At 43.9% G+C, this 26,954-nt stretch overlaps 2 protein-coding genes across 6 annotated transcripts in view; one reads left to right on the plus strand and one right to left on the minus strand.

The window, feature by feature from the left end:
* The first annotated feature begins 11,055 nt into the window (after positions 1-11,055).
* On the plus strand, positions 11,056-13,699 carry nkx2.4b (NK2 homeobox 4b). Its single transcript, XM_076756172.1, has 2 exons — positions 11,056-11,683; positions 12,444-13,699. Exons 1-2 carry the CDS (start codon positions 11,191-11,193, stop codon positions 13,118-13,120), a joined length of 1,170 nt encoding a protein of 389 aa, XP_076612287.1. The 5' UTR covers positions 11,056-11,190; the 3' UTR covers positions 13,121-13,699.
* Positions 13,700-14,062: 363 nt separating this feature from the next.
* xrn2 (5'-3' exoribonuclease 2) overlaps positions 14,063-26,954 on the minus strand; it is a 31,636-nt gene continuing 18,744 nt past the window's right edge. Inside the window, exons 27-31 of one of the 5 annotated variants that reach the window (XM_076756167.1) lie at positions 26,403-26,531; positions 24,949-25,067; positions 18,100-18,160; positions 15,869-16,085; positions 14,063-14,424 (exon numbers count right to left, since the gene is read on the minus strand). In XM_076756167.1, the coding sequence (XP_076612282.1) occupies positions 14,362-14,424; positions 15,869-16,085; positions 18,100-18,160; positions 24,949-25,067; positions 26,403-26,531 (589 nt within the window). In that variant the 3' untranslated portion in view covers positions 14,063-14,361. Of the gene's footprint in view, positions 14,425-15,868; positions 16,086-18,089; positions 18,161-24,948; positions 25,068-26,402; positions 26,532-26,954 lie in introns of those variants that run through there. The other 4 variants (XM_076756168.1, XM_076756169.1, XM_076756170.1 and 1 more) reach the window with 4 other exon arrangements.

The raw sequence follows: 26,954 nt of genomic DNA on the forward strand, positions 1-26,954 counted from the left end.
TAAATTCCATTATTTTTTGAATGGAGTTTGGTATAAATCAGGATTTATTTTTTCCCACATATAAAATACTATTTTCCGGAAAGGACGAGTGTCTTGCAACAAAGCAAAATAAATCATGCCAAGAAAATTATAAATAAAGTTTAGGTTAAAGCATTTTTTTTCTTAAACTTCTTAATTCTTTTAAGCACCTAGAATTAAGACTCTTCTTTGTGGTTTCCGGTTTCAGACAGCACAGTTACTCGGACATTTATTTGGTGTAATGACGGACTCCCCCACATTATCTTTTTCTGTCTCGCACAGTTTGCAGATCGACCAACAAAAGACTTTCTTCCCTTTCAGACGCGCAAAACGTCTCAAACTACTCTGAAACTGTGAATGAACCAGACTGAATTCAAACTGATCAGAAAACGGATCAAACCAAATGTTTTCTTGTTTGGGGGACTTTTTCTTGTTGTTATCGTTGTGTTTTCCTGCAAAAGTGTCACTTTTATGTTTCCGTGTGTTTTATAAATCTATTTATAATGTTGACCAGTGAGTTGTTTTGTAATAAGATGGATATTTATGATGGTGAATAAAAGTTGCAGCAGGTGTGAGTGGTTTGATTTGGTTGGCTAAGGAGCAAAGTGAGACAACAAACCCTGAAGTTCAGGTTGTGGCAGTTTGTGGAGATTTGAGTAATTATGAGTTTGGTAATATGAGAATTTTTACTAAAGCACAACATCAGTGGACTTTATTATAAAAGGCTTTAAGGTGAGTTCTTCTGAACATCTTGAGTCCATGTCTCATAACCAGCACCAGACATTCATTCATTCACTCAGGTATTGAATGAATGAATGAATTTGTTCATGGTGTGATGGGGTCTAACAGGCTCATCATAAAGGAATCGTTTAGCATTTTGGTAAATTATTTACTTTTTTGCAGAAAGTCAGATGAGATGATTGACAACACTGTCATGTCTGTACGTTAGATGTGAAGATACAGCACAGAGACTGTTAGCTTAGCTTAGCATAAAGACTGGAAACAAGTAGAAACAGCTAGCTGAGCTCTGTTCAAAGGTCAAAAAATCATCTACCAGCACCTCTAAAGCTGGCGGCTAAGACGCAGTCTGACACATAAACCACAGCAGCAAATCACCATTTATACACTTCTGATATAAGACATAAAGAGTTAATTTAGCCCCTTTTCAACCAAACGGTTACAGGAACTTCGGACATGAAGGAACTAAACCACAAACTAAACATCTGCTAAGAACGTCCCTGTTTGAGTTTCCACTGCGTGAAGACCTGTGCAGATCAGACAGATTAGACTCAGAGAAAAACACCTTTCACACATCAGGAAACAACACGATCATTTGTTGTTCTTTGCATTTACTGTTGCCTCATTGTGATGCTCGACTCGACTGTAATGACTAAAAGAAAAGGAGAAATGCTAATGCTAAAGCTAACTGGCTGCAGCTTCAGTTTTATGGTAGAAACATTGAGAAGTTTTTTCCTGAACTAGTCTTTCAAAGCTGCTCATCACAGGATTGTTTCACTTTATTAAAAATGAACAAAAAACAACAAAATTAAACAATAAAAGGACAAAAAATGGAAAATGTCCTTTTGATTTGACGTTTGGAGCATCAGCTGTCACGCAGAGTGAAGAGTTGTGGTTATCGTCTTCAGACTGAATACTTTCTGTTTGCTAAACAGCCGACAGGATTAAAACATCTTTACTGCAGCAGACGACTTCATTCACCACAAGACAACCAGCTATTTACTGCGTGGGGACAAAGGGAAGAAAGACCCCCCTGTGGGTGTGTGCTGGGGGGTCTCTGTGTTCAGAGGTGTCAGAGGTCAGCTCATCTCGGGGGGACGATGTCAAAGGAGGAGGCGGGCTGTCAGAGCTTTGAGACAGTTATAATGTGTCACCTGCTGCTCCAAAAGACCAGAAGAAGAAACTCTGAACGATGCCAGGATGAAGAAAAGCTTTGGACTTTAAAGGACATTAACGAAGTTTTAATTACAGTAAAATCTGATGTTTACTGAGAACATTTAGGATTAACTCGTTCGTATGTTGAGTTTCACAATGAAGTGGTGAAACTGTGTGTTATATTTAAGTTTTAGACGTCACTCACTCAAGAAAGAGGAAACACATTCAGAAGCAAAGACCATTGAAGTGCTCAATACCTCAGCCACATAAGAAGTACGGTGTGTACTGAGAGTGTTATGTGATTTGCAGTATTTGGGTAAAACTCTGGTTTTGGTTTCTTCATTCATTTATATTCTTTTCTACTTTATTTTATTTTCCTCTAAATCACTTTGTTTCCTTATGACAGAACATGAATGATACGTTATGATTTTGGATTTCATCAAGCTAATTTATTGTCTGGTCGTTATTTTACATTATTTCATTAACTTCACGTCATTTCCCTCCACGTCTGTGTCTGCTGTGAGTCTGTATTTTTAGATTGTGTTCATTTAGGGTTGGTGTCGTTTATTCATCCAGTATTTTTTACTTTGAACTCATAATTGAAGAAGGTTAAAAGCAGCTGATGTCAGACTTGCTATTCAACATGCAGCCAGCAGGTGGCAGCAAAAGCTTAATCAAAACGTGCTATTACAGGCACACACACACTCACACTCACACACAGCTGTGTACTCATGAGGACCCTCACGTCCTTGAACTCTTAGCCATCACCATCAAACGTGCAGCCCTGTTTTTTCCCTTGAACTGAACCTGAACCTGAACCTGAACCTGACTGCAGTCTGAGCCAAAGACGAGTCTTAAACCACCTGTGCACAAGCTGTAACCATCACAACAGGCCGATGCAGATTTATTAGTGCACACCTGTCCTAAACCCTGTTCTTACCTGTCCACATTACACGTAATTCACCTTGTGAATGAACTGCTTCTCTGCTCCTGCTGTGCAAATGACAATAAAGAACTTGAAACTTGGATTTGAACGTCGAACAGCCCGTCCTGCAGTGATGACAGCCACAATGATGAAGATGGGAGAAAGTCTGTTAAAGGTGCAACATGTAAGACCTGCACTCCAAACAAATCAGCAGAGGGCAGCATATTGCCAGAGTGACCGCTAACTGCTGCTAACTGTAGCTGCTGTTAGCGAACAGGCAACAGAGCCGAGCTCAGCAGCCTCCCAGTGAGGGGAGAGGGAGGCTGACTGCAGGGGGAACAGGACTGAGGCGGTTTACAGCAGCTCCGACCAGGACTCTGACTCCAGGATGATGAAGACACGGCGGCTTCAGACGGGGACAGGAGAGGCGAGAGAGGAGCGACAGGGACGGCAGGCATCATCATATCAGAGCGCCACACGTTTGACATTTTACAAAACCAGCTGCTTCGCTCTCACCTGCACTGATGGCTGAAGTGAAACACCTCCACACTGTTGATTTCTCTGCACGTTTTCCCGCCTATATCTTCACTAAAAGAGGTCCGGTCGGGGATCCTCACTCTTATTTATTGGGAACTATTTTCAGCGGCGGATTAATATACATTTGGTGCTTTAGTGAGTATTTGCAGCAGAGGGATGGTGTGTGTGGGATAGAGTCAGAATGACATAGTGTGTGTTCATGCTAATGAGGGAACGTGATGTATCAGGCTGAGATACACACACGCTACTTGTTAACGTGTTGGTCGATACATTCAGTCCTGTTCTGGTATTTTTCATCAGACTCATTCACTTGCAGTAAACTAACATGTCTGTGTTGACAGAGATTTGTTGACAAGAACAAAAGGTGGACGTCGTCATCCTTTAAACAGTCAGTCACTGTAGTGGCTTCACATTGTCGTGGAGCCGCTTGATGTCTTCAGCAGACAAACACTAACCTGATCGGTCCGACTCGTTGCAGCTCATGCGTGACCCCTCGAGCAGCCCTCCATCTGAAAACACACAAACTCATTTAGCAATATGCAGGAGACGGGATTGGCCCTGGAGGCGTCATGTTTCCTCATCACACTTGTGTAAATTACATATTGAACCATGATTGGCTCCAAACGAGGACACAAAATCCTGCAGGTACGTCGATGAAGTGACAATAAGCTGAACGCATTTTTGACTGTGAGGGAATGAAATTTGTTTTCAGGGCCACAGAGGACGAAGAGGAGGGAGGAAAGAAAAAAAAACCATACAAACCAACAACATAAAGTCACGTCAGAAATGACAGATTACAGATCAGATTAACTGTCACATGATCTGTTCTGTCGATTCCAAAAAAGAAAGAAAGGAAACACAGACTAACCTCACGATGGCGCTCTGGAGCTCCAGCGTCCTCACATCGTTTCCACAGCCAGCAGAGAGCTCTTCACCACACACACACACACACACACACACACACACACACACACACACACACACACACACACACACACACACACACACACACACACACAGCTGGAGATACGTGGGCGTTTTCCATGTTTCTCATGTTTCTTAATGTGGCTTTAACTGCCAAGTGGTGCAGAGCCGGCGCCTTGACCTCCCTCGACCTGCACGCAGACACACTGAATGATTTCTGAAGACCACTTCTGGACGTGTGACCTCTGACCTTCTCCTACACGCTGTAACCAGGTGAAGATGGAGTCTTTGTTCTCTCCTGGTACGGGCTGAAATGTGTGAGTGCTTTGTAACCTTGATTTAAAAAAAAAAAAAACCTCTCACAGTCGTCTGACGTGTTGCAGAAGAAAATCAGAGCAGAAAAATATCAACGAGAGCAGAAAGACGAAATGAAACTTCAGTTAAATATGATCATCAGGAGCACTTTGGTCAAATATCTGAATCTTAAAGGCATCCTGTCATTCAGACTCAGTCCCAAAGATCAAATACGTTTTTCCTCGTTAGCATTAGATGATAACTCGTAACAGCATGTAGAACAAGACCCGAACACGCACACAGGTCACGTCTTGATCATGTGTCACATGCAGAACACACAGTTTGTCTTTGACACGTTTCCATTTTGTTTCATGTGTTTTCCTGAGTGACGCTGGTTTGAATATGTGTGCTGTTGTTTGTTTTCTCGGTGAATCTGTGGCGCTGGGTCGTTTGATGCAGTTGAAGAAGATGTTTTCTGACTGTGTGTGTGTTTTGTCTATTTGTATGTGTTTTCTTAAGTTGCAGTGTTGAGCCTTAGATGCAGAATAACTGCAGTCTTAGATTCCAGCTGACAGACAGACAGACAGACAGACAGACAGACAGACAGACAGACAGACAGACAGACAGAACTGGGGCAAAGGTCATGCGTGTAGACATTTTAGTTCCCAGGAGTTGTGGCCACTAGAGGGTCGTCACATCGCCTGAGTGAGAGTCCTCCATCCCACCACCTCCACCTCCCTCTCAGAGTGGAGTTATAGGTCGGTGGATTTTTCTACATTTCAGGAGCCAGGTGGTCTGGACGCCTCCCCCCACCCCCCCTCGCCCTGCTGGATGGAGTGGGCTGCGTTTTCAAGAGGCGTTCAGGGGCCGTAGCTGCTTGGCCTAATGCTCCTCCAGAGAGCTGAGGATTAAACTGAGGGGAAGCAGCCGAGAGGCGGCCAGAGAACCGCAGTCTGCAGAGGGAAATGAAAGGAAGCCGTGAGGCTGCAGACGTGAAGGGTGGGTGGGGGTGGAGGTCGTGGGGTCTCTCCCACTTCTTCCACTTTCAGTCCGAGACATGAGGCGACGCCACAGGTGGTTTCACCTGACGACTAAGTTTGGAAAAAAAGATATTTTAAGGTTGTGTTTAAAATGTTTTACTTCAGTAAAAGTAGGAACACCATCATTTAAAATACTCAATTAAAAGTAAAAGACTGAAGTAGAAGTACTGCAGTGTCAGCAACTACGAAGAACTTTTATTTTGAGTTGATTTTGGCGCCCCCTGTGGACAACGGTGGTAGTGCTTCATCCTCCTCCTTCATTTATCAGGAAAACAAACAATCAAGTGTGTCGATGTGATCGTGATGTGACTTTAACTTCACGAAAATTCAGCTTTGATCCTTTTTTATGAATTGCTTCTGTTTTCATCGCTAATGACTGATAAAAATTGTGGATTCAGGGTCGAAAAAACTGCTGAGCCTCGAGATTTTGTGTCACATTTAGCACATAGCAGAGAGAACCGGGTTCTTCATTGAAATGAATGTGATCAGGCTGCACCTTCATGAGGAACACCTGTTTTCACTGTGAGCTAACGAGCAGCTGGTCTACACACCATCAAACGCAGAGCGAGTCAATCGCGTTCACGTCAACGCCAGAGTGGCGTTTTACACATTAAAGAACATTTTATCTGTGAGAAGAACTAAAACAATAAAGAAAAAAAAGAGTCTGTGATCAGATGTTTCACACAATAAACGTGTGGAGGAGGTTCATGTGTCCGACTGCCAGCTATGACCTCCTGCACTCCAAAGTGCATTATGGGATTTTATGGGAGTCCAACAGTGCTTGACACATCAGGACAAGTTATTAAAAACAACCCGAGTGTCTCTGATTGGTTTTTGTGTCTCAACTTTGAGCCTCGTCACTGCCTGATCACAGATTTATTTTTTAGATTTGAAGGATTGATTTCTGATCACTGATCATTTCAGAGTTTGTGTTGATGAAGGTATTTTGTTTTGTTTCTTACGGACATCAGATCCAATGGAAAAAAACAAACTAACGTGCTATCGTATGCTGCCCTGCTGCCTGAAATACTCACTAGTGAACCAAATGTAGATTAATCCGCCGCTTCAAATAGTCCCCAGCAAAAACCAATGGGCTTGAAGCTGAGAGCCGCAGACAGGAAGTCAGAAAGTTTGGAGAGACGAATGATCACATGGTTTAAGCTGCCTTTAAAATCACATGTTTTCTTTTGACGTTTTGTACGGCGGCTTCCCTCACAAAGTGTGTACTGTTGCAGTAGTGTAGAAAACACATATGTGACATACAGTATATATGACGTAACTTCCGCTGTGCAAAGGATTGTGGGTCAGAATAGTCAGCCGGCTGGCCAGGACATCCTGTGTGCTGGGAAACAGTAAATCTTATCCTGTCATATGACCGTGACCAGAAGAAAAATCTAGAACAGCAGCCTGGTCCTTTAACACAGAATCAGGCAGCTACACGACTTCGCTAACTCGACCAGGATGCTAGCTGGGCTACGAGACCTCAGCTGTTAATAAGAGTCATATTTAAGTTTGATGTAGTTTCTTATTTGAGCGTTTTCAGACGTCATTTCCTCCTGCGGCTGAAGTGTCCTGTTGATGCTGAGAGTGAAAAGAAATCTGTAAATATCAGAAAACAGAAAGCTGCTCCTTTAAATTCTCACTCAAGTTTGCAGAAAAACATAAAATTAGATTTAAAATTGAACCACCGTCATGTTTCAGCTGGTTAGATTCCATATAGATATCAGACAAAATCACACAGTAATATTTTTTGTGGTTTAAAAGGACAAAACGAATGAAATTGTGTATTTTGAGAAAACTTTGTGTGACAATTCAGCTTTAAAACAACAATTTAAGTTTATTGTGGAACAAAAAAAAGGTTCAGATGCTTGAAATCTAATTTCTATCTGAATATCGTGTGTGAACATTGGAGGGTTTTAAACAAAGTTAAATTAAATAATAATTTCTGATGAATTTCTGTTGGATTTTGGAGAAGACATTTTGAATTCTGAGAAATTTCATTGAAATCCTCAAACCTTCTTTGCAGACATGAATCTCCAGCAGAGGTAAACACTGAAGCTCGGTGCTCCGACTCGACGGCTGATTAAGCTGCATATTAACTCCCTTAAACAGTGTGAAGGGTTTGATGAAGTCTCTTTGTCATTATTAAAGCGTCTGCTGCAGGAAGCGTCTGAGGTCGACAGCGCTGCGGCCTTGGACTCGAAAACGCTTTTCTCCCCTCGTTCGCAGAAGATTTCTCTTTATTGATTCCAAAGGTGGAGGAAGCTCGCTCGCTCACCTTCAGGGACTGCTGACATCCGTCTTTACAGAGCTGAGAGCAGCAGCCTGAGGACGGAGCTTCTGATTATCTGCTGGTTCCTCTCTGCTTTCTTTAAACGCTTCATATCCTCTAGAAAACCAGCCTGAACTGGCTCCACAGAAACCGATGGAGGTCCAGGCTCTGGGTGTTTTGGTCTGCAGGGATCTGTGGCTTTAAGATAAAAAAAAAAAAAAAAAAAAGTTTAAATACAGTAAAATGGAGACTTTTAGAATAAAGTTTCTGAGGAAACAAGAATAAAACGAGCTTACAAAAATAAAACAAACATGACAGAGGACGCAGGAAGGAGCCAAAAAACTAAAAGCTCCCAGTTTGTTCTCATTAGTTTCATTTATCTTTTCTTTATTAAGTGTTTAATTTCAGTTTTTGTAAACTATATTTCTTATCATGAAGGCCAGAATGCCCCAAAAAAGAAAAAAAAATCATTATTGTTTTGTTAATTTTAAAGTAGTTTAAAGTCTTAAATTCTAATTAGTAAAACTTCATGATAATATCTTTGTACTTGTACTGAATACTTCATCATTGGACGTGTTGAGAGTTTAGGACAGAGGAGATCTAAACTGTTTTTTTTTTTTTTTTTTGGCTCATTATTCAGTGTCTGCAGCTTTGAAGCTTCAGTGTCACATTATGAGTCCCAACAAAAGATGAAATATTTATGATAATTAATGACTGTAGAATATCAGTCAGAATATTCTGTGATGATTCCACAGAAGTGTAAATACAAACATGTGTTTTAGTGTCAGTTAAGTCAATTAAGCATTAATGAAGACACCATTAACTCACAGACACTTATTATTTTACATTTAATAAGTAAAAAGGCCTTTCAGTGGAATTAATTCACTGACTATAAACGACCACAGGCACATTCAGGCAAACTGTTGGTGTCAGAACAAGCTTTCAGGCGCCTTAAAAACATTAAACGGTCGCATTTCGGTCCGTGTGATAATGACAATAATTAGAATAATGATGGAAGAAGATGAGACACTTCAGATGCAACAGACAACACAGTGTTAACCTGAAGTGAGTTAAAACGCCTTTCAGGTGTAATTCAGCTCCCGCAGACGGCAAAGAGGAGGGTGAGAACATGATCAGGTAACACAGGAGGCACGTGCAGCCTTCAGGTATACGAACGTGTTAAAAACGCCTAGAATCACACGCAACACCTGTAGATCCACCTGGAGCTCATCACAAACCTCCTCGCGCACGTCAGAGGTCTCTGTGGAAACTTCTGGTACGGTAACATCGTGACAGAGCTTCTTCTAATCGCCTTTCAGTCGTGAAACAGCCGCACAGATGACTGACAGCTGAAAAGGCGCTGGAATATTATGGTGATAATGTTGAGACATAAAATGAGAATTAAAAGGCCTCTCAGATAATTAATGAACCGTAAACTTCTGATAAACTGCAGGATTAAATCCAGCTGGAAACACCATCGGGTCACTGCGCAGCTCCTCGGACAGTCCTCCAGGTGAAGCTGCTCGCTCGGCGGGCCGCTCCTCTGAGGCCGCCGGCGGCAGCAGCTCTGAGCCGGGACGAAGCTCCGGTCCCGGTCCCTCCTGCAGCTGAGCGGTTCACCGGAGAGCAAAAGCGAGGACTCGTTTTTAATCGGCCGCCGGAAAACTACAAAGAGCACGTGAAGTGACGTGAGGCAGCAGGTCAGCAGGTGATTGGCTGCTCGGACTGTTTACGGTGAAGTGAAGCTGCAGGAAACACGAAGCAGCAAAAGAGCGAGAGAAGAAGACTGAATGTGCTCCAAACGTTCAATTCAGGGAGAATTAAAGCCAAAAAGTCCAAATCAGTTGTTAAACCGATTCACAGAGAAAAGCAAAAACTCATCGAAATAGATTTTAGTTTAGCCAATAATTCTGTCCAAATTAATCAATCAATCAATCAATCAGTTTTTGAAAATTAATTTGAGGATAAATTCTTTTAAAAGTGACGACGATTGACTTTTTTAATCGAAACTTTGAGTTAAGTTCAGATTGTCTTCAGAATGGGACATAACGACATATTAAATATGAATTAACGTTTAACATTTAGAATTAATTATTCTGGATTGATAATTAGTGATGGAGCCATGTTGAAGTGAACAAGGCTGAAAGACTGAAAGTGGAGAAATGAACGGTGGCACATAAGGACGCACGAGCAGCTGGAAATAAACTGGACTAAATATTATATTTAATTATTCTTTTTTAAGGCCGAAAGAAAAAGTCTGAACATCGATGAAGTTGAATAAAAAAGATGAATATTTATCTTCACAATTAGAAAAGAAAAAACATCTATTTTCTGCATAAACTCAGATTGTGATTGAATTTTTTGATTGAATGTGGACCAGAAACAAGGAGCTGATTGTTTTTTTTATTTTTATTTTTATTTTATTTTTTTTTTAACTCCTGAGAAGTTAAAACCGTCCAGAGTTAAACTGGACTCTCTGATCCAGGATCTGTTTGTCGATAGAGGCTTAAATGAAATGAAGTAAGTCGTTCAGTTTCCATCCGACAGAAGTTGAACTCGATTCACTGCGCAGGAAAAAAAAAATGAATACATGAAAATGATGCTTCAACTGGAAAAGTCAGGATCGAAAAGCGTGATTAACTGGGGGTGACACACACACACACACACACACACACACACACACACACACACACACACACACACACACACACACACACACACACACGTTGAGACAGCCTCAGACAGGTGAAAGTGATGAAAACAGAGGTAAACAGGTGTTTGAAGGACAGTGTTTAGCTTTTAATGCTGCCAACATGGATCAATATGTGCATCAATCATCACCAAACAGTTGGTGATCAGTGAGGTGATCCCAGCTGGTTTTTACTGATCAGTTATCAATAACCTCAGCTGAACACGCTCAGCTGCAGGCGGTGAAGCTCATCTGTGACTTTAAAGGAATTTGTGACTCAACAGTCTTATTTGGGTCAGACCTGTAACTCAAAGCGCCTCAGCGGCAGCAGAAAGTATCTCCAAACCATTTTCTCCACTTACCTCCGTCATGTCAATTGCCATTGTTGGCTGCCGTGTCCGCGTCGCTCCGCCCCTCCATGTGTTGGAGTCTGAGTCCAGCGGGATAAGGGCAACGCGTCTCCTCCTGCAGCCGATCAGCTGGACTTTCTCCCAGGGAGACAGAAGAAGCAAGAAGCCGGAGGGAGGGAGGGGGACGCAGGCAGAGAGCCGCCGGACAGAGCCGACCGCAACCAGCCAGAGCACAGGGTGGCCACACCATGTCCTTCAGCCCAAAGCACTCCACTCCCTTCTCAGTCACCGACATTTTGAGCCCGATGGAGGACAGCTACCGGAGGTTTGGAGGTATGGATCCCGCCGCCGGGAGCCTCGGGTCCCAGCTGGGCGCCTACCGGCAGCCGCAGGTCTCGCAGCCCGGTATGCAGCATCAGCAGCAGGCGCAGCATCAGGCGCCTCATCTCCACCATCACCACCACCACCATCACCATCACCATCTGTCCTCCAACTCTTCATCTTCATCCTCCTCCTCTTCCTCAGTCTCGGCCACTGCAGCAGCCGCCTCTCTGGGGCCCGGCGGGCCCTATCATGTGCCCCACGGGGTGCCGCAGTTCTCCGGGGCCGTCGGCGGGTTCTGCAACGGCGGCATCGGGAATGTGGGAGACCTGCCGTCCTACCAGGAGACGGTGCGAGGCGGAGGAGCAGCGGCCGCGGCGGCGGCGTGGTACAGCAACCCAGAGCCCAGATACCCGACAAGTAAGAGAAGCCTCAATTAAAAGTTTTATTGTTTTTGTTTTTAATCCCAGAAAAGTTCTGAAGACAGAAAATGTGACCTGGACCTGGAAAAATTGTAATTAAAATGTTCATGAACTTTAGAGCGTGTATGAAATTAAAGTGACAGTTTCACTGAATATTTTAGGGCACTGAGATTTTTTACAGGCATCAGCATCATGTCGCTCTGTCCGGACTTAAGACAGGCCTTCTCACGGTTCACTTAGAGACCGTTCAGCACTTTAATTTTCCACCTTTATGGTTATTTAAATTATCGGCAGCAATTGAATTTAATATCATTAGGAAGTGTCCGTGGGCCTCCATTGTGACTGCAATTGCTATAAATCTGTAAGTCTTTAAAGTGAAATTCATGTAGTCTGTTATATCAATGGAAAAGTCTTTTTTTTTTTTTTTTTTTGCTTTGATAACCGGATATACCCCTAAAAATAATTCTAAACGACTGATGTAGTAAAATCACGTTTCGGCCTCTGTGTTTTCTCTTCAAGGGTTCAGTTACATCGTTTTTAAATATTGTTTTCTAATTCTTTAAGAGCGATTTTTAACAGGACATTAAATTTATCAGTATTTTACTAGAAGATAATCAGAATATTTGTTGGTAAATTGAAGTGTTTGATTAATGAAGCTGAACGTTTTCTTGAGAAAAATGTCGCCAGTTAAATTCAGCGGTGAGGTTTTTTTTTTCTTTTTCTTTTTTCTTTTACGCATTGATCATTTTTTCCTTCAGTTTCCAGATTCATGAGCCCCTCCGCCGGGATGAACATGTCCGGGATGGTGGGCAGTTTTGCCGGGATGGACTCCACCGCCAAGTCCATGGTGACGCTGCACGCCGCGCCGCGGAGGAAGCGGCGGGTGCTCTTCTCCCAGGCGCAGGTGTACGAGCTGGAGCGGCGCTTCAAGCAGCAGAAGTACCTGTCCGCGCCGGAGAGGGAGCACCTGGCCGGACTGATCCACCTCACTCCGAACCAGGTCAAAATTTGGTTCCAGAACCACCGCTACAAGCTGAAGCGGCAGGCCAAAGACAAGACCACACAGCAGCTGCAGCAGGACGGAAGCAGCGGCGGCGGTGGAGGAGGAAGCGGTGGAGGTCTGTGCGCGACGACCCACCGCTCCTCCTCCGTGTCCCCCGTCCTCTCCAAGAACGGCAAAGGATGCCGGAACGAGTCCAGCGGCTCCAATCAGACCGGAAACCGACAGAGCAGCGCGGGGGAGGCCTTGACCGCCACCCCGCAGCAGCAGCAGCAGGTGAACCAGCTGTCTTCCACGGACGAGCTGGAGGATTTGTCCCCAAGTCCGCCGCTGGGAATGCACGGTCAGCTCAACATGACGCAGACGGACGCGGCGCTAATCGAGTACACAAACAGCATGATCGGCTCCAATTTACTGTACGGGAGAACTTGGTAGGAATACCGGGAGGAGGACAGACGGGATCGGGCCTGCGGGGCATCATTCCCGGGTTGGATTTTTGAGAGAACCGACTGCAGGACAAAAACAAGCACCAGACTTTATTTTTCTTTCCGTGCGTAAAGTTCCGGTTCCTTTACGCACACAGGGACTCAAAAGACACTCGGTGGTTTTGAGCAACAAGGCGCAAAAACAAACTGTAAATTCGAGCCTTGAACTGGTCTGAATGTTGCTGATAATGTATTTTCTTCCTCTGCAAGCGAAATATTTGTTAAGGCTTTTTGTTCATGACAGATGTTGGTTGCTGCTGCGTTTAAACTCATGAAACGAAACCACAAAATCTAATCTGGGGGATTCAGGGGGAGGCACGCGCTGTGCTTCTCGTTCATTTCTGGGACAAATTAAATTATTGCAGGTTTCTAAATGAAGTTCACACAAAGTGAAGCGAGAGGCCGGTTTGAGAGAAGAAACTGCTGGAATCAAAGGAAGCGAAGTATTTTCAGAGGAAGTCATTCAGTGTTCTGTCACAGCTGATTTTTATTTGTTTCCAGTATTGAATAAAGGATATTTTCATTTTGGACATTTCGATGTTTTTGTGCAGCCTGAAACTGAAGTTTGCAGTGTTTTTTTTTTTTTTTTTTTTAATTTCTAGAATAATATTTGGAGCAAAGACAACAGCAGTAATTCGCGGCAGACACACGGAATTTGGGTTTGAACGGCGCCACGATGACGATTAAACTTTGCGAACATTCACCAGAAAATGCTCAATGCTTCAGTTAAATCTAAATTAATGATGTCTTTTCATTTCCTGAAGAAATCTTAAGCTATTAAAAACAAATGACTTTTTGTGTTTTTGCTTTTTAATTTTTGGTGAAATTTACCTGAATTAAAATAAATGATCTTCATCTGAAGATGAAGATTATTCCTGTCAGACAAACAGAATCCCGACACCAACGTTTTATTTCATGGTTTTTGCTCTTAAACACAGGAACCACTTTGGAGATTCCTCTCAAAAAGAAAGACAGCGGGACGTTTTGTCCTTGACTCACTTGTATTTTACAAGTTTTACAGTCTTTTCATTTTAAAAATCACAAGTTACATTACAATTTTTTTTCTGTAAGTAGAATAAAAAGGAAAAAAAATTTACAAGAAGACAATAAAATGAAAAAGATGACGTGTCTCCCCTACAAATAATCGTGCCCCCCCCCCCCCCCCCCCACCCCGTGAAGTCCAACATTACTTTAATTCCAGTTGTATCTTCTGGATGGAGGAGGATGAGGGTAACCTCTGCCAGAGCCGTAGCCCTGAAAGACAAACACAGCGAGAGCGAGTTTAAAAATTAAAAATAAAAATAAAAAAAAGACTCCTTTTAAATAAAAACACAGCTACGACCACTAAAAACCAAAAAAGTTAAAATCAAGTGATTTGACTTCTTTTCTGAGGCGTCACATTTCCATCACATGAATCAAATATTAAGGTCATTTGAAGATCTTTAAAACAAAAACTTTAAACTGTTAAAAAAAAATTCATGCTTCTCTGAGAGAGACGAGAAGACAAACAATCAAAGTTAGTTTAAAAGATAAAAAGTACATTTAAATCACAGGAATTACTTTCTCCTGAAAAACAGTAAACCTCATGAACTGAATCGCTTTGACAGCAGAAAGCTCAGGATCAGACTAAAACCTGGACAAATCAAACCAAATCGATCTGCACGGACGGAGGCCAGAGGAAAAAACTGTCAATCTGTGTGAACGGATCCTTTAACGCTGCTGCTGAGCGAACTCTGCATCAGCGATTGAAACCGTTTCATCTGAAGAAACCAGACAAACTGAAGCGTCTGAAGGTTTTACTCAGTTTCTGGATCAGTCAGATGGAAACCAGCAGTTTACTGAAGCAAAGAGGCTGAAAGTCAGCGACCACCTAAACCCTTTGAAAGCTGCTTCAAACAGATAAATGAATATGCAGCTGTTGACCAATCAGGAGACAGTCTGCTGGGAGATTTAGGTCTCAAAGTCAAAATCTGTTTGAAATATCCTGAAATATTCAAATTTGTTCAGATGTCAGGTGATGAAATGAAATATAATTCGTTGATTAATCGATTAGTCAGCTGACAGAAAGTTAAGCGTTGAAGATTTTTGATAATCGAGTAATTGGTTTAAGTCATTTTTGGGCAAAAATGTCCAAAATGTAAATGTTGCAGCTTCTCGTGTGAGGGTTTGATGCTCTTCTCTGTTTTATGTGATCGTGCTGTGAACTGAGCATCTTTTTGGTTTCAGGCCGACAGTCCAGAACATGCTGATGGCCGTTTTTTTTTTTTTTTTTTTACAATTTTTAATTAACATTTAACACACTTAAAAAAAACTAAACAATGAGTTGATTAATTGAATTAAAAATATTAACATGCATTAAACCTTCTTCTGAAACCAACTTCAACACTGATGCTCTTTCAGAGAATAAATGAAATGAAAAAGTCAAACAGGATGGAAACTTCATACTGTGAAGAAAAAGGCGTCTCAGATTCAGTTTGTCCACTCGGATCGAATCGATGACCTCAGAGGAGCTTCACTAACTTAGAACAGGCTGAGAGGACTGACAGGAGCTCTCAGCTCGGACAGGAAACGCGTGAAGCCACTGAAGCTCTGAAGTCTTACGTAACTTTCCTGACGGGTATTTTGAGCTGAAGAAGAAGCGTTAACTCCGCCCCCGGCTCGTCAGAGCTGACCTCACCGACGGATCTGAAGCCTTTACCTGATGCTGCTGTCCCCGGCCATCCCGATCATCCCTGCGATCGTCCCGGCGATTGTGCCAGTCGTCCCTGCGGTGCTCGTAGCGCTGCTGGTAGCCGCCCGGCCCGGCCCCTCCCTGCCCGCGGCTCATGTTCTGCACGTAGGCCGACCGCTGCGACTGCATGGCTCGATCCCAGCCGTGACCCCCGCCTCCGTACTGCTGCTGCTGCTGCTGCTGCCTGGAGACACCAACACATCACATCTGTGAGCCTCTGAAACGCCCCGTTAAGTACTCTCCAACAAGGCCTTAAATTTCTACATATGCTCTCCAGCAGCGGAGCTCCGGGCTGTTTCTGTCTGAAGTGGATGGAGGGACCTTGGAAGAAGAGGTACCTGCACTGAAACTGAACCGCCGCAGAGACTCCAGCATCCCTGAATCTGTTGACGCAGTTAATACACTTCAGCACCGGTCAGGAGGCACACGACAACGCCGTGCTCTCAGAGATTTCAACTCAGAAATGTTTTTCTGTGGGTTAAAACAGGTTAAACCAGGAGGACGAGGTCACCGGCATGTTGACAGAATCACTGTTTTATTCATTTGACTGTTTTTGTCCTCAACAGTGACTCGATACTTTTAACTGATGTGAATTAATGAGCAGAGGTGAATCAAAAGCAGCTTGCTGGCCACGCTGCAGCTTGTTCTGTACTTTTTAAAACACTGAAATCTGAAGTTCTACCTGCTTTGTTCACAGGACCAAGATGCTACTTTTACAATCATTCACTATAAACGTGGCTCCATGTAATAAAAGAAGACAAACCTCAGTAATTAACGGTGTTTTAAGAAGTGCAGGTGTAACAGAGCAGAACTTGAAAGCACGAGAAATACTTTCATAACTGATTGATCGATTCAGTCACAGAAAAACATCTTAATCTGCAGATTAGAGGATGAAACAGTCGTGAGGTGCAGCTGTAAAAAAAGAATAAAACGTGGTTTAAAGTGAGTGAAGTTATGATTGAGATCAGGAAGCGTTTGATCAGAAGCAGGAAGTCTGATTTCACCGCTTCACACTGATTCATGTTGTGGGGAATCTCCAGCCAGCAGATAAAGAGAGGCGGCCTCTGCTTTGAAGTGACCTCCCTAAAATCCCCATCGACGGGCGTTTACTGAGGGATCGAGCTCTCAAAGAGATAAAACCGCCTCTCCTCTCGGATGACTTGGCGTCCACGCACATGAAAGAGCGGCGAGTATGAAATGAAGCATATTCACATATGGCTCGGATCGCCCTCATCCCTCAAATGAGGCGGCCGCATTGCGTCCGTGGGACCGAGTGAAGAGTCGGCACGCCACGGCCCTCCAAACCGCCGCCGGACAATGTGTCAATGCAACAGTGATATTAAAAGTCTCTTCTTAGTGACAATGAGGAGAGACGGGACTCGGAGCAGCAGCCCCATCCCTCATTACTGAACCATGTCACACTCCGGCCAGCGGCGGACTTAACCGAGCGCTGGAATCCATAATCCCCTCTCTCCAAGTTCCTCCTGCATTTCATTTGGTCCGGTCCCGAGTAGTTTAAGAAACTGTTTTCAGTGGCGGCTAATAACTACTGACCTGAGGTGACACTGAGCCACAATGGGCCTGAAAAGTTGAACCAGAGGAACCTGATTAGGACTTTGGAGAGGCCTGGAGCTGGAATCAATAGCTGAGCTGTGCGGCCGCGGCGCAGGGAACGGCAGCCTCCAACGGCATTAGTGATGCCTCATTAAGTTGCACAAACCTCCTCGAGAGAAATTTGTTTTAGAGCGACGGGGAAAAATCTTAATTCGGCGGCAGCAAAGCCCCCCGACAGAGGAAGGCCGAGCGCCGGCGGAGAAAGGCTGGAAATCTGCGGAGGGATTTAGACGGAGACGAGCCACAGCGAGCACAAACCAGGGCCGTGACATGTTTAATGCACGAGCTCTACCTGCGGTTGTAAAAAGAAGCCACACAGAGAGGAAAAGGAAGGGAAATGTTCCTGCAAAATAACAATTCTGACATTAACAAAGTTTAAAAAAAGGCTGTTTTTTGTACAGAGTGGTCGATAAAGTCCTTGGTTGACAACATCACAAAGACTAAATCCAACTGAAGAGTAACAGGATGTAAACTGAGGTAATTTTCTTTTTCGGAGAGATAAAAGAGGTCACGGGCCGTGAACTTTACCTCCCAACACAACCAGAAAAGGCAGATTTGGAGAAAGCGGACGGACCAGGACTCACCTTGGAAACTGGGGCTGGTTGAAGGGGGGAGGCGCTCCCAGCAAACTGTCCTGCCTGGAATCTGCAGAGGACAAAAGACGACATGTTCACAAGTGGTTCTGCTGGAATGAGTTTGAAGTTTTCCACGGAGCAGAGGGCTCGGCGAGGAAAGACGATTTGTCCTAAATTTGATCTGAATCTGAATGTTTCTAAAGCAACATGAAAGCAGCAGCTCTTACTCTGTCAGTCTGACTTCAAACTTCAGCAGGTGGTTCAGTTTAAACGCTCCACAGGACAAAAAAAGAAATGTTTCATGTCACCTGAGTCGACTTTTCTGAGCAAAACTGCAACGAAACCGGAGAAAATCCTCCATTTTCAGTGTTTAGGAGCCAAAACTGGAGGGATTTGACATTAAACATCGATACTAATTAACCCAATTCAAGTCAGCTTTAACCTTGAAGATTAAAAAAAGAAAGAAAAATACCAACTATTTCATTTCTGTCATGGATACAGAACAAATCAGTTGTCATGATAAAATTAAGCTCTTTCAAACGTCGAATCACGGCGGGCTCTGGAGGTGGAGGGTGGGGGGGTGGAGGAGGGGGGGTGGGGGTGGAAGAGGGAGAACCAGAGCGCCACATTTGCATTTTTTGTTCAGAAAATGAAATAAGCATTCAGCCGGCAGCATTGTGGACGCCTCAAGTACCCTGGTTCCATCGCTGCAAGCCCTTCACAAAGGCGCACTTTAAAAAAAAAAAAAAGATGGCGGGGGGAGGTGGGGGGGGGCTAACGGCTTCTTCCAGATTCACTGTTGCCAAGGCGATGACCAGCTGCGAGCCGCGGACTTGTTTGTTTATAGGGGCAGGCCTGCTGAGTGGCTCTGCTCAGGGTGGGTGAAGGGGGCCATGAAAGGACCCGGAGAGCCACAAACCCGGGAAGGAGTCGGAGTAAAAATCAGGTTCACAGACGCCGACGCGGATGTTACGGGATCAATCCAACACCGAGCGGAGATACTCGTCCATCTTCAGGCCGGGACCAAACATTCTGCAACATTTATATCATTCTAGAAGTAAAACGATTCGATCGATCACAAGTCGATCAGCAGAAAAGGAATGTTTAAAGCAAATGTTGCAAAAATGATCAGAGGTGTCGTTTCTCAGCGTTACGTACGAACGAGACGGGGCCTTAACGCCACAGGAGAAGGTGCACCTGTACCAACGTTTGAGACCTTCAGCACTTTCAATCTGAAATGATTTCAACTCCAAACTTCCATCAGTTGTTGTTGTCCAGTGGAGTCCACAGAGCTTCCTCACCCTCACACCCTCCGAGGGGAGCCGGACCGAATGTTCACCAACTGATGACATTAGCATCAAATGGCCTAAAAGACCGGCAGAGCGCTACGCTGCTAACTTTGTGCGGTCATGATAATCCCATTAGCCTCAGCCATAGCTAATGTTAGCATGCTAAACATGATGAACATGGAAAACGTACCTACTGAACATCAACACGCTAGCATGCCGACGTTAGCATTTAGCTCAACAGTCTCACAGAGCGGTTAGCATGACTGTAGACTCTTAGTCTTGTTTTTATTTTCCGGTTTGAAATTCTTATCTAAATTTTTAAGCTCCCAATGCAGCAAGTTTCCATCATCACAAAGTGGCGACCCTCGCTCCTTCCTCGCTCGTGAGTGACTGAGCCTTTCCACGATGGCCCTTTCATACCCAACCGTGATCCTCTCACCTGTTACCAGTGAGCCTGTTTACCTGTGGAATGATCCAAACAGGTGTTTTGTTGCTCCTGCCCCAACTGGTTTAAAATGTGTTGCTGCATCAGATCCACAATAAGCAGATATTTACAGAAATCAATTAGGCTGATGAGCTCAGACATTAAATATATTGACTTTGTGCTGTTTTCAGTTGAGTTTATGTCAAAAAGGATTAACGAGTTATCAGATTCTGTTGCATTAGTTTTACATGGCGACCCTATTTTGCAAGTATAATTAGAAATACAACATAACAAACCAACAAATGAAAACAAAAAACAGCCAAAAGGAAAGAACGAGGAAATAAAGGTCACTGCAGGTCTACAGATCTTTGGTCTGAAAGGAATCTCGATCACGCTGGAGGAGGCTGTGGGACCATCTGATGACTGATAATGGTCAAATACCAGGGAAACACGCCGGAGTGTAACTCTAAGATACCAGTGGACTTCTTGATTTTCACGAAAACCACTGAAATGGTTGAAAAACAAGTCATTTGTTTATGACCTGATCGCTGAAAGGCAAGTCGAACAGCGAATATTCCACCAGATCTCTGTAGGCTGCAGCAAAATGAAGTAAAAGACACAATTACCAGCCAGCAGGCAGACTGCTGTTGGCGCATTATCATTTTGTTTTTGTCATTCAGTTTTCATGTTTGATTATCTCCTCCACCAACAAACTTTAAGTGGACCACCCAGTTGGGCTCCAATTATAACTCCACAACACTCCGGCCTTCTTTTCCCTGTCGCCAGCGATGACTCAAAAGAGAGAATTACAAGTGGACACCTGTCAATCTCCTTAATTAACAATAATCTGAAAGTGTATAGACCTCCAGTCTGCGCCGGATAAAAGCCAACAAAGGATTACGCTTTAAATCCTTAAAACACGCTGCGTCCACTGTATTAATGCAGGGATTACAACCGCGCTAAACAACTAAACGTCTCTCTCCACCTCTTTTCAATTAGTTCAGCGACTATTTGACTCAGCTCCCGTCCGGCCGGCTCAGGTCTGGTAACAGAAGCAGGACGGCAACTTTTCTGTCTGCCTGACAAAGCAGACAAACAAGCTCCCAAAACGGCATCTGCCACCGCTGCTGGGCGAGAATACAAACCTGGACATGAAGGACAGCTGAGGGAGCAACGCTGTCGGTCGTGTGTTAAGTTAAGAAAGTGACAAAGAATCAGACGTGACGGACACATTTGGTTTGATACTCAATAAGCTATGAAGCTCTATAGATCACTAAATGGCTTCAGATCTTCTCTGCATTAACTGTACTCCACTCTTTATGTCTGGATTTAATCAGCAAACCTCAAACACTATTACAGTGGCCTCAGTCTTATTATTTGGGGAACAGAATTTTGTCATTAAATAACTCGAGCACAGGCTACAAGGCCACTGATAAACAAGAATACTGAGTTATTGTGAAGCACCTGAACCCCTTCTGACCTGCGGCAGCAAACGTCTCTGTCGAGGTCTCTGATGCATCGTCTCAAAGCTGCATCGCTGCTGCTGCTGCTGCTGCAGAGCTTCAGTCAATATGAGTATTAAAAGTGAGCCGAGCAGAAACGACAGCAGTCTCCTGGACTGATGCTCGAGTTTAAGAAGCCTCAAAGTAAATCTAATGTTTTATGAAACATTTCTGAGTTTCTTTTGACATCACAGAAAAATACAGAGGATGGAAACACTGTAATCACCAAGGCCACGCTTTGGTGACTCTTTGTTGTTGAAGTTGGTTTACCAGCCAGTGCGAACAGCTATTATGTGCAGTTGTTATTCTGAAGTGGCTGGGGAGTTCGGAGGCTTATCAGCCACTGTGGCCGCTGGATGAATCCGTTACTTTGCTGCCCTGGTTAAAATTTGGTGTCACTGCGTGTCAAGACAATAATGGCCACCAGCAGAGACTCCCCGGCTGGTTATTAAACACCAGCTGGTCTGGCTGCGGCGCACAAAAGCCCTGCGGCGTGTTTCAGAGGCAGCGTGTTGACACATCACTGCAGGAGGTAGCAGCGCCGTCAAAGGGGGAAGTTAACTTTGGTTTCAACCCTCTTCACAGCGCATCACACACCCAATCAAACGGGATCCTCCCGGATGCTTTTATCAGAGGGGGCCACTGTGTCCAGCGGAGCCACTCGACAGTCTCATTACGGGCCCGGGTCTCCCACAACGCTAATCAGCAACCAACCCCCCCAAAAACACAAAAGCCCAGAGGAGCAAAGCCTGCAGTGATTACTGGCCGAGCAGAGGATTGGCCCTGAGAAAGTGTAATCCGGACAAAAGCGAGCCTCCTGCTGCAGGACAAGGTCTACTTGTCTGGATACTCACAGTCCTGTGGACGCCAATATCATCGCAGACCCACAATAAGTCCAGTTTTTACCTTCAGTGTTAAACAATAAATTCCACCAGTCATTCGTGTTATTAAAAAAAGTCTAATTCTTCCAGCTGCTGATATCTAAAAACCTTATTTCAGACCAAAATGAAAGCAGAAAAGGTCAAAGGTTTAGAACCTTAAACAGCCTAAAATCAGCAGAAGTCAAATCTAATATCAGTGCTACCTTCAACTACGGCGCTTAGGCTCCGGGCACTTGATAAACCTCATCTAACAAAAACGATCCTGTCACCAGAATCAGACAGTCACCGACGAGCCACACCGAACATTTACAAAGATTCCTGTTTGTTAGCAAAGCGACGACGGAAAAAATGCAGAGCGAGATTAAAAAAAAAAAAAAAAAAAAAAGAACGTCTTTGGCCGCTAATTGGCAAGTTTAACATTAAGAACGAGCGGCAGAGGCCAGAGGAGGTGCTGCCGCAATCCGGAGGAGCCAAAAACCCCCATTTGTGTCAAGTGCCACCAGAATAGCTACGACTCCCCCGCACGCTATCAGCGGGCAGATGAGATTATTCATCTACTTGCAAATTGGCACATCAAAGTCAAACTGGAGAAGAGCTGGCAGAGGAGCAGGGGGCCGAGGCCGGGCTCGGCTCAGAGCGTGATTAGGAGCCGGGAAAGAGATTCTGCCTCCATATGTGACGAGCTGTTCAACCACCCGTCACGTGACCGACAAAAGGCAGCCATTTAATCATATACCTACATTATTTGTGTCTTCCAGAGACAGTTTGGCAGCTGTGTGTGCTTTCCTCTGAGCGAAATGATAACCGTATCTCCTAATGTCTGTTTGTCTCTTGTGTTTATGCTCAGGCATTCAGACGATGCTGTATGTTCTGGCTCAAGGACACTCCGGCAGGTCACACGGCTGTCTGAAACCCGCTGCTTCATCTGCACGCGATCTTTGCTTCAAACCAGAGATCCGAACACGAGTGTGGATGTCCTCATCAAGCTTTAGGCACGATTAAACGTGTATCCTGCACACTGAAATAACAGCTGCAGCTACTAAACCCGACCTGATCCAAAGACTTCAGGTCCTGCTCAGCTTTGATCATCAGTATGAGTGAAAAACTGACTGAAGAACTCCTGATACTGACACAATGCGATCAGCTACCAAGAAGACGTTATGACTCTGATGGAGTTGTGGGAACTACAAAAACAGAGTGAAGGTCCTCCCTCAAAAAATCTCTTTGGCCGAGTTCAGCACTGCAACGAAAGAGTGCAATGAACGAAGGATCTGATCCTAGCTGATCCCAAAGTGACGAACTTTGTAAATCAACAGCTCACAGTGATGACTCTCACTATATTCAAGCCTAAACTTTGACACAGATTAGTTAAATAATACTACAGGATTAATCCAAACACGGTTTAACATGAAACCCGATTCAGCGCTCGGTATGACAGAGTGTCTCACTTTGTTAAATAAGGGCTATTTTCAACGACCTGGTGGATGTGTATTGTGTATTGATTTCCGTACTTTTCATCTTTAAATTAGCTCATTGCTGAGCAACAAGCATCTCTTGTTTCTGTGTATTGTGCTAATAATGTCCATTTATCTCCGGCAGGGAGTCATCATGAAGAAAAGTCTGAGAGTTTCTTAGAGGACGAACAGCTGTAAGAGTACGAGATGTACGATCTCTCTTCACTACGTTTCAACAGACATTGAGCAGAATTTTATGTCCATCAGCAGTTTGTGGAAGAAAAACTAGAAAACGTATTGACCAGGAACACAAGGGACATGAAAGCACCAAATCTTAACTGTGTAATATTTTAGATTTCTCACTCAGGAAGCAGAAACACTTCTAATAAGAGTAGCACAACACAATGACCTCTCCTTTCATGGCCGGCTGAATGAAGGAGGTGACACGGCGAGCCAAAAGAAAACATCAGCTGAATTTAATGGGACCCGAATAATAAGGAGGTTTGTAATAAGACATGAACTCATAGCACATTGTTCCGTGCAAGGCTGTGGCTGCGAATCCAACAATTCACCCACTTTGAGCATTCATTCATGACCCGGGAAACAGCAGCTTGACAGCAATTTTACTTTTTACAAAACTTCCAACTACATCTGGTCAAACACACCTGATGTCTGTTTGAAGGAGCTCAGATGTTTGTGCCACCACGTCCGAATGTGAGCGCTGCGTCACAACGCCGTGTTTGACCTTCTGTTACACTTCATCACGCTTTTATTAAGTCAAACCTATTCTTCAGGTCGTCTTTGGCATTTCGCTATTATGTGATGGTGATAGCAGAGATCCAGGCAGGGAAATGGAGACAAAGACGTTGCACATGCATCAGGTGTGATGGTGAATAGGTTTGTGTTCTGCGGTTCAGCTTCAGCGACAGAGTTTTCGGAGCTTCTTTAACTGCTCTGAGCGACATGGACACATTTATTTGACGTTGAATGCACAGTTTTCCTTCTTTCTTAAATGTCCTCTGCAAACACCAGCAGCCAGCACTTTGGATTTTCTCACTTTTGTCCAACCTTAACTGCATCAAATCAAATAAAACTGTGAACTTAATGAACAGCAGGCTGTTCAGACAGGCATGTCATTTCCAAACATGGCTGATTTACACCAGGACATCCCTGTATTTTATCAATGTTCCAACAAAATCAGCCAATCTGTGATGCAAATACAGCAGAGATTAATTCAAATAAGCTTTACTACTGTAGTTCAACACCTCTCAGGATGTGTGTGTGTGTGTGTGTGTGTGTGTGTCTTACGATGGAAAGACTGGTGGCCTCCGCCGTGGTGAGGACGGTAGTGTCCTTGTTGGTAGTTGCCTGGTGGAGGCGTGCTGCTGTACTGTCCTCTGCCGTGTTGGTTTCTGTTCAGATTGTGACTAAAGCAAGAAAACAAGTTTTACTGCAGAATCGAATTCAACAACAGAAAAAAAGCCTCTAAATCTGCATTAATTCTCCCACTGAGGCTTCTTTTAGGTTGGAGGAGAGCCACGTCATTCAGACAGCAGACGTACGAGGTTCACGCTGCACAATAATCTACCACGAACGTCAGCTTGCACACATTTGAAGATGACGATGGCAAAAGTTGTTCTCCATCAAGGTGACGTTTTACTTCCCAAAGGCATTTTTTACTGTCAGGTGTGTCTGCCACGCTCTGGACTGCTAAACAGAAAGGTTTCTTCTTAAAGACGAGTCCTGAGCCGCTGATTTAAAGTACTGTATTGACATTTAAGGCCAAATATTTGTTTTACTGTTGACATTCTGTCATCAAGCAGCCTCCATCATATCAGAGCTGCACCACTGACCGGATGAAGTCCAATACTGGCTTCAGGTCTCGGACTGGACTTAAACCACATCCCTGCCTCCACCCAACAGTCAATGATTTGAAATGAAAGCGACAAAAAGACCATTTTCTTTTCCTTTTCTTGCTCACAGCCTCTGAGCACCTGCCTGTTTGGCCCCATCAAGGCACAAAACCGCCTGAATTACTGAATTAACGACTTAGTTTAGTGGGAAAAAGGAGAAAAAATTGGAATACATTGTGTTTCTTCGAATCCGTGCATAATTAATTCCCACACACGCTACAGTCGGGCCGAGCCAGATGTTCAATTATTCACATTTCCTTAATGATAATATCAACGTGTGGAGGAGAGAGCTTAGATCATAATCAAGGATGGCTGGTTAATGGGGAGCGTTAGGGGGGACACAAACATTTAAACACGTTTTCTGTTTGAAAATACTGTAAAATCTGAACACTGAGTCACTGCAGAATCAGCAGTCATTGTTAAACACTCCTCACTATGAAATCATATCATCACACCCTGCAGGGCGCTTTGGAGGCAGGTGTGAGCTGACTTTTAGATATTTCTCTGTTTATTAAGCAGCATGAAAAGGAAACATTTTACAAACTGATGTGTTTATAAGGGTGTGTTTCATTAGACTGATGTCATGTTTGTGGATATTGACTGTACGGGTCTGTTAGACTAAAACATGCACTTCTATCTGTCTGCATTTGTGCACTGTGAACACATCTACTGCATTTCCAGAGGTGATACTGATAAAAGAGGTGATAGACTGACAAAAAAAGAGGTTTTGTGTGTCTTAAATTCCAATCATCTGTCTGAAAGCAGATGCAGAAGTGAGGACTCAGTCAAAGTTAATGCATTACTCGACCCTGGAGATGGACAGATATGACAGGTAACAGGTAAACCTACCTTAGAGACCGGAAGGCGGACTGGTCCAGGTGAGCCTGCTGCCTGTTTGGGTTGAAGCCCAGCTGGGGCCTCCATGGTTCCCTGTTCCCCCTCTCCCAGTCCCCTGGCTTCAGGACCTTATTGGGCATCCTGAAAAAACAACAGTAAAGACGATCAGTGACAAAAAAAAACTTAAACTTAAAGCTTCATTTTAACATAAAGCTCTTTTTACTGTTTGTTTTTAACTCGAGTGTCGTCTCAGGTGAGCCGGCTGTTTCTGTTTGCTCCAGATAAAAGAAGGAAATAATAAAATGTGATGAAGCGTGATCTGGTAAGATCTTTAAAACCAAGTCTTCATTTCATTTACTTAATTACTGCGATCAATGCTGTTACATAAAATGGGACAGATAGCTTCACTTGTTACTTAACCGCTAACTGCTGCCATTAGCGAGTTAGCTCAGTTAGCCGTGCAGCTAGCTGACTGGCAGCAAGAGACGCCGAGCTGGCCTTCTTGCCTTTGGACTAGTATGTGATATTAGCTGGCCTGTTCTGTTGTGTCTTGGGTTCTTGACA

This window comes from Chaetodon auriga, chromosome 18 (genome assembly GCF_051107435.1).
Source record: "Chaetodon auriga isolate fChaAug3 chromosome 18, fChaAug3.hap1, whole genome shotgun sequence".
NCBI classification, from domain to species: domain Eukaryota; kingdom Metazoa; phylum Chordata; class Actinopteri; order Chaetodontiformes; family Chaetodontidae; genus Chaetodon; species Chaetodon auriga.